Source organism: Rhopalosiphum padi, chromosome 1 (assembly GCF_020882245.1).
Source record: "Rhopalosiphum padi isolate XX-2018 chromosome 1, ASM2088224v1, whole genome shotgun sequence".
Lineage (NCBI taxonomy): Eukaryota > Metazoa > Arthropoda > Insecta > Hemiptera > Aphididae > Rhopalosiphum > Rhopalosiphum padi.
The window spans coordinates 74,383,585-74,391,810 of NC_083597.1; the positions used below are offsets into that span (position 1 = coordinate 74,383,585).

Below are 8,226 nucleotides of genomic sequence, written 5' to 3' on the forward strand. Positions count from 1 at the left end.
TAATAAAAAAATCAAATTTATTAAATATAAAATAAATGTATAAGAAAAATATTGTATATTGCCAAAATTCACTTTAAAAATTTGTATCACAATTTGTTTACTAATAAGTTAAATTATGATTATAACTACAGATATTAAATCTATTGTACATGCTAAAAATAGTGTACATAATAATATAATAAATTATTTTGACTCTTATTACTAAATTAATGACTTAAAATGGTAACTAATAAATTATACATTTATTATACTTTTAAATTTCTTCCATTTAATGATGAATTAAGTTTTTGATTGAAATTCTCCGGTATAATGGATCTTAATACCATCCAAGTCAAATAAGCAGTCATACCCCATATTCTTTTATAGTCATTTGTGTAAACAGGTATCATCATTATTCTGTTTGAATGTTGTCTGAAATATGTATGTTTACAATTAGCTGGTTTGCAGAAATGCTTAAGGGGAACAGCAAACGCATACTGTACTTCTTCATTGCAAATATTTAAATTATCTGGTTCTATAACACCAATATTTCCTAAAAATGGCATAATTGCTATGTCTTTAGAAACAATAAATCTACCACTTCCCCAAATATCAATACTAGTTTTACTTATTCCAAGTTCTTCGCAAGATTCTCTTAATGCTGTATCTTGTAATTGTTCATCTGCTTCACGCATTCCACCTGGGAAAGATACTTGGCCACTATTTCTTTTTAAATTATTTGTTCTTAATGTATACAATAATGATATTTCATCTTTAACAATACATAATGGGATAAGGACAGCAGCTTGACGTTTACCATCAGTGTTCAGTTCAGGACATAACGACTTTAAACATTTCACAGATTTTAAAGAATTGTCTTTAGAAAATATATCATGAGAATTAAAATGTACTGTTCTAGATGAATAACTATTTGATAAGAATCTTGAAAGTTTTGAAAAACATATTAATTGTAGAGACTGCATTACAATATTTGTATTAAAAGTTACTTACTTTAGTATAGTCATGAATGTTTTTTAAAAAATATTAATTAATTTATACTTATGAGTTATGTTAATAAAATATTAAAGTAAATAATATGATTAATTTTTAAACAAGTTATTATAAAATAGTAATATCCTCATTCCATATGTTTATGTTTCCATAAAATTAAATTTAATGTATGCAGTATGGAAAGGATAAATATTTGTACTACCTATTATTATAACTATTACTTTTTAAATATTAAGTAAAAATTATGAACATCACAATATTAAGACAATATAATTGAGCAATTAGTGACTATGGTATTTGACAATTGGTATGAATTTCTTCAAGTTAATTAAATTGTATTTTATATTAAAGGTCAATACAGCAATATTTATTGTGTAAACTAATTATTAAACGTGCAATATTGATATGATATATAACATGTGTAAGGAAAATATTGCAATATGGGCTATGGCATTGACATATTTTACACATCATTGTTATCACTATATTATCAATTAATATGGAAAAGATACCAACATAGGTACCATTATGTGTGTAGGTATATAATATATTAATATATTGTATATTATGTGCAGTAGCGGATCTAAAAATAATGGCCAGGACGGATATTTAAAATTAGGGCCCAGTGGGCCCACGCCTCCATATAATTATTTAATTAACCCCCCCCCCCCCATAACAAAAAAAAAATAAATTGTTAATATAATACTTCCAACTCGGTACCCGCCATTTTTCCAAAAAGAACTTTCCCGATTGGTATTTTATCCGAAAACCGAAATCTTTTTTCCCGAACGACTATTTTCCGACGGTTATTGTTCCCGAAACAAAATTTTTTAAAAATTTTGTTATAACTAGGAGCACCATACCTAGTGGCTAGGTATGCATTATAATTTATCGATTTTAAAATATTTAATGATAACATTACATAATTTATTATGTTTTTAATTTTTCATATGCATTATAATTTACGATTTTTAATATTGATTCGGAAAAATGTTCATTCGGGAATTTTGATTCGGGAAAAATACCGGTAACCTTCCAACTCTAACTTATAAAAAAAATGACTGCAATTACTAAACAACATAAATATTTTTGATATTTTTTAGCTCACTTCTATAATATCATTATTATATAATAACTTTTAATAATATGGTTTATTGTAGCACAACTATTTTAATATATATTTATTTATGAAATCTAGTGTTAACTCTATTTCTTTTCACTAAGGGGCCAGGGGAACCACACAGCCGGGACTCGGTCGGACATGTCCGGGTTGCCCGGGTGTTAGATCCGCCACTGATTATGTGTTATGACTTTAAGTTCACGAGTACTCAGATAATATAGTAATATAGTATACAGGGTGATTCTTTTATCATAAAACTCTCATTATTTCAAAAAGTATTTATGTTTTTGAAAATATTTTGTTACATTGTTTCAAGTTGTTAACAAAACAGTGGTTTTATTAAAAAAAATATACTTTTAAATATTTTTTATTCTTATATTTTTTTTTAAGTTTTTTACTTTTTTGAATGACAACATAGTTTTAATTTCATATTCCAAAGCAGAATAATTTTCTGAGTATGTTGATACATAAAAATCGAATTTAGGGCGAGTAGTTTATGAGTTATAACTTATAAGTGTTTAAAGTGTAGATGCGTGAAGTGGAGTGGTACAGAGTTACCCCGCAAAATGTTTGTCCACTACTCCGCTTGTCTAAACTTTAAATACACCTAATACGCAAATACGCAATAAAATCTCAACCTTGACTGTGATATTCTTTCCAACAAAAAAAATAAAAGCTATTTTGATTTAAATCCGCAAAAACAACTAAGTGATAAGTGGCTTATTAAAAAATTGGAACATGTATGAATAATTGAACATAATATATGATACTCTACTTTATTATGGTCAATTTTTTTTTGTCCAAACAATAAAAATCTTTTTAAATATTATAAAAATTCATTAGTACAATGTAGTATTAAATAATTTTATTTTTTAATACAGTTTTATTCGAATAATAATGGATTAAAATGTGCTTAACATTAAATGCAATATATTTACAAGAGTGTAATATTGTATGCACTTTCTACTATTGCAAGGGATAATTATTAACATTTTAAAAGACATTTAAATCTCAAGCAAAATAATGTTTAAATTGTTAAAGTAAATACATATAAATTAATTCATTTTATTGACCCTACGAGGGGGGCATGGCCCCTGTGGCCCCCCTGGATACACCACTGCTTTGATTAGTATATTTAACTATTGACGTATACCTACCTATAATTACATCATTATTGGTTTATATGTCCTATGGCCTATAGAGTATAAAAGAATGACGCGATTCACGTAATTTTTGATTGTCTAATTTTAGTAATTGAAGATTGATATTTATGGATTTTGAATATCTAATGAAATATACGTTGCCGCATCTTTTATAAATACTAGAATTTATAATCAATGATAGTAACTATTGATAACTAATAATGCCTGTATTTAAAGCTAAAATGATCAAATAATATAAAATTTATAATAATAATAATATACATTATGTGTATCGTATTACTCGGCTTGTCCAGCGCATTGTACAGAGATTTTCACTACATTTATATACTTACACATTAATACAACATTAATTATATATTTTAATGTCTAATCGAAGTGTTTTAACATACTATCTGCAGCTGATTTAACTTGACACACGGTGTAGCATACTGTTAGTCGAGAACATAATAATATATAGCTGAATGGATATTTTTGATTAAAAGTATTTTGAAAAAGAATGTTAGGTCTTATGTGTACTAATAATGTTATTTTTGTTAGAAGATTATAATCGTTTAAAAGTTTTATAAGTATTGAAAAAATAAATAATAATATATACATAACTAAAAATTAGTTAGTGTTGATTGAGTGATGAGTGTATTGGTACACTTAAAATCATATATCGTTTTGGTGCGTGAAATTTGTAGCCGTTCAACAATTCACCCACCATTCGTCTTGGTATGTAATTTGCATTTTGCTATCATATATATTATACCGGTAGTTCGTAAGTCGACCTCGTGTGTTATCGTCGAACAGAACGACTGTCGACTACGACACACGGAGAAAATGCTGCAATAAGTCGATATATATATGGCGATTTCAATTTTTTTTATTATACACATGGCGCGGAAGGTTAATACCCTCTAATATAAAATATTTTTTTACTTTTCATAGACTTGTAGGCTTGTAGGTGGATAGAAAGGGTTGTGATTTAAAAACTAGTCCAAACTGGGACAGATATGAACCCTTCAACTGGCATTCCCCGTGAGAACACCACTAAAGGAAATGTCTATCGAGATCAAATGAGTATCAACAACTACTGCACCTTACGGTTTACATGTAGTGATCGTTAAATCATATGTTTATACACACGCGGTTATGCTAATACGAGTATATTCGTGTAACGGCGCACTTATTTCACGCATATTCGAATGGGTTTTGACAATATAATATGCAAGCGGTAGCAGTGTGGACTAATATCGGACTACATCCGTGTGGTGATTTTGTATAGTCCACTGTCGGCACACGAAACGGCTCATTCATCTCTCTCGTGTATCGTGAACACCACGAACTTACACAACGACCGCATCCGCCCGCGCTCAGTAGCATAAAAACGAATTAAAGGACGTGGATCGCGACCACTGAAAACAAAACCGTCGAATGTCGATGGCCTGTGTCGACGATAAGTCGAGTCACAAACGTATTAATATATCGGCTACTGATTGACAATAATACTATACGTATATTATAATATAAATTATAATATATAATATTATTATCGTGGTTGTAACGAAGCCATAGACCTTATACTAAGTATAAGGTCTATGAACGAAGCACATTCATACTAATAATAATAATAATATGCACAACGGACGTATCTATACGGTACAATTACAAGAGGCGACCTGTCCGCGTTTGCACTGTGAGGACGCGTGATTTACTGATTTAGGCGAGAGGCATCGTCCGGGAAAAAGTGCATATAAGGGCCGTATTGACAATGAAACTGATATGTCGGCCGACTCACAAACGATCGGTATATATTGTAGGTGAAGTAATGTGAACACCAAAACGAATGGCGCATCGTCGAGCGGCTATGAATTTTATGCACCAAAACAATATTATATGGTTTTGAGCTAATTTTTCTTCGTTTTTCACCTAAAAAACTAAATATACTTAATTTTAAGACGGAAGCGTACGCGCGATGCCTCTAAAAACGATGTAGCGTGCATGAGGTACCGTCCGACTTTCTTTCTATATCAAAAAAAATTTCGAAAATCCCAATATTAACCACCTAAGTACAGTAAAAACCACTTTTTTGAAAAAAACTCGTATGCAAGTTTTCGCGGTGAAGGATTTATTTTTAAACTCTGAAACTATACACGCATCGTGAGGCGGGTTGCCGAAACAGTTTGCGTGCAAAAAAACACGAAATAATCGAGATTTTTATTTTTTATTACGGCCGGCCGCGGCCCCTGTTCATTTTTCGTCGTTTTTCAACTAAAAAACTAAATATACGTATTTTTAATATTTTTTCAGTCTTTGTTTGATGGGTGTCCGCAACACTTTACGTGTAAAAAAACACTATATTTGTTTTATATTACGGCCCGAGGTCACCGATTGTTTAGGGCATAAATACATGCATATTTTAATGTTTTTTAGGGCATGAAGTCTCTAGCCCTAATAATATATATGGATCTCGCGCAGTACCATCGTGCCACCGTAACTAGACGTTGTCATTGCAGCACTTAAAGACACGCTGACCATTGGTTGCGAGTTTCCGTAATTCCATATATCACACGATAAAAAAACTTTTAATAAATATTTAAGAATAAAACTTAAGGACGCTAATAAATAATATTAAATAATATTTATTTGATTATTTCTAGTGCTATATAAGCCTGTATCAGATTATCAGCGTGAAGGAAAGTTTTATTATTTTATTGTATTATATTTAGAAAAATATTGTTTATTATAATAATAATAATTATTATTTCTTATATATTACATTTCAGTTTTGTAAAACCAGTTCATAAGTATAAACAAATGAGTGACCCCGTATGTGCTATCAAAAATGTTTAGATTGCGTCTGTGCCGGAATCCAGTCGCGACAGCCGGCTGTAACGTTACGACGTGAATTGACTCGTTGGTGGTCTGTTAGATAGCACTATACGTATGTACAATATCGATAACCAGCCATCCGCGCAGTTTGTGATTAATGTGGAAATGCTATTGACGGTAGGAATGAAGTTTAATAAATTAATAATATAACCATATTGTAGTTGTAGTACGAATGGTTTACAGTGCTGAACTATATAAATACATAATACTAATCGAATTATTAAGTGTCTTTATAGCGTCAGGTAATAATTTCAAATAATATTATAAATAATTATAATTTATAATAAGTAAATAGATGTACAGTTCACTTAGGAGTTAGGAGTATGTCATACGATAATATTGAATGCTTGCATACTCTATTATATGTATACCTATATATAATATAAAAGATTGTAGTATTTTTTTATTAAACACGAAATCTCGAAAAATATATTTAACCTGTAGTGAAGCTGAAATTTGGTAGGTAGGTATAGTATAAAGGTAGGAGATGTCCGCTAAGAATTTTGCAAATTCAACCCTTAAGGAGGTTAAAAGTTGTAAAAATGGAAAATGTTATTTCTTGGTGGGATTTTTTTTTATATTTAGTTTATATACTATGTAACATAAATAATGATACATCTATTACCTCATTTCCATTATTCAGTTTCTAAATAGGTTAAATTGGGTAAAAAGGGTAAAAATGGAAAATATTATTTTTTTGGTCGGATTTTTAAAATCGGTTAGGAGTGATACGTTTTTGTAAACTTAGTTAACTTAAGTATCTGATGTAGTGACGTATCGGACGTCGGAAATTTCCACGCCGCTACTAAGACTATAATTTCTTTGATTTTATATTTAATTTTTTGTATGTAAGTATGCATTCGATTGGTATTTAACAAATTGACGAGAACTACACAGTTTGTTGGTTGCGTAGTAGTGATATTTGACTAATATCTTATTTTTTTGTGATTCGGTTGCGTGTACTTTATCCTGCCGCAGTATAAACCAATAACATTAATTTGTATACGTTTTTATATATTAATATTCGACAATGACGGGTAATTCAGCTAGTTATAAATAATATATTATATATATATATATATATACAATAAAAATAATATAAATAATTTTTATATATTTTGAGTCGTACACTCGTACAGTCGTTATGTATTCATCTATTTATTCTTTTTATGACATCAGTGGTATAGATTTTTTTGAAAAGAAAAATTGGAAAAAGTGGTTAGGTCCGTACTTACCTACCCGCTCTACTCCATTGATACATTATGCGCAACCTAAGTAGTGGCGAGATCATAATATAGAACTGTGAACAGTATGAATATTGTAATAATTGAATGTATATATTGCGTCACTTGTTGCTTATGAATCATAATAAAAAAAATAAACTATATTTACGTTAAAGTTCTCTATGGATGTTTTTGTTACATAGAATTTTATAAACCTGGATGGTATGGATATTTAACATTCCTTTGAGGTGCAAATGTTTAAAAAAACTATCAGATTTGAGCTTTAATAATTTAAAATATTCATGTTCATCGTTATTTTTTAAATTGTATATTATAAAAATATTACGAAGAGTACGCCAATAAACAATTTAAATTAATTAGGCATTTTTAAATAAACGATTTCATTATAAATTAAAAATCTGTAGCAAACATCGCATACCTAAATATACTTAGTAGGTATACTTGATTTCATTACGGGTTTTTAATTGCAACGTAGGGGAGGGGCGGATCGATCTAATCATTTGTTTGCACTCCTTGTAGCTTTTACCCCTAAAGCCACTGCGTACACGATATAATAATACGGATATAATACGATATAATAACGGATTAACGGCGTGTGCGAAATATTATTTTATTATATATATATTTTTTTAGTATTATATTATTATGAACTCGTACCATGCGATTGTTATAATCTAGAATTCAAACTGTATAATATGTTATTCAGTTATTTTAGTTGTATCTATAAGGTATCTATAGGTATCTACGTTATAATAATATCATTATATTAATTTAATACGCACTAGTCGCCCGGACATGGTGGGCTTACGTTATTTCGTACGGTTTTCATTCCTTG

The 8,226-nt window shown here is 29.5% G+C and overlaps 1 protein-coding gene across 3 annotated transcripts; it reads right to left on the reverse strand.

Moving 5' to 3' along the window:
* LOC132918126 (mitochondrial coenzyme A diphosphatase NUDT8) lies at positions 1-1,428 on the reverse strand. 3 transcript variants are annotated; one of them, XM_060979233.1, is made up of 3 exons: positions 608-1,428; positions 483-532; positions 1-411 (listed from the first exon to the last, which is right to left on the reverse strand). In XM_060979233.1, exons 1-3 carry the CDS (start codon positions 960-962, stop codon positions 367-369), a joined length of 450 nt encoding a protein of 149 aa, XP_060835216.1. In that variant the 5' UTR covers positions 963-1,428; the 3' UTR covers positions 1-366. The 3 variants fall into 3 exon arrangements, with proteins under 3 accessions (XP_060835216.1, XP_060835214.1, XP_060835215.1); XM_060979231.1 differs by having other exon boundaries at positions 1-532; positions 608-1,418; XM_060979232.1 differs by having other exon boundaries at positions 483-1,416.
* Positions 1,429-8,226: the final 6,798 nt, after the last annotated feature.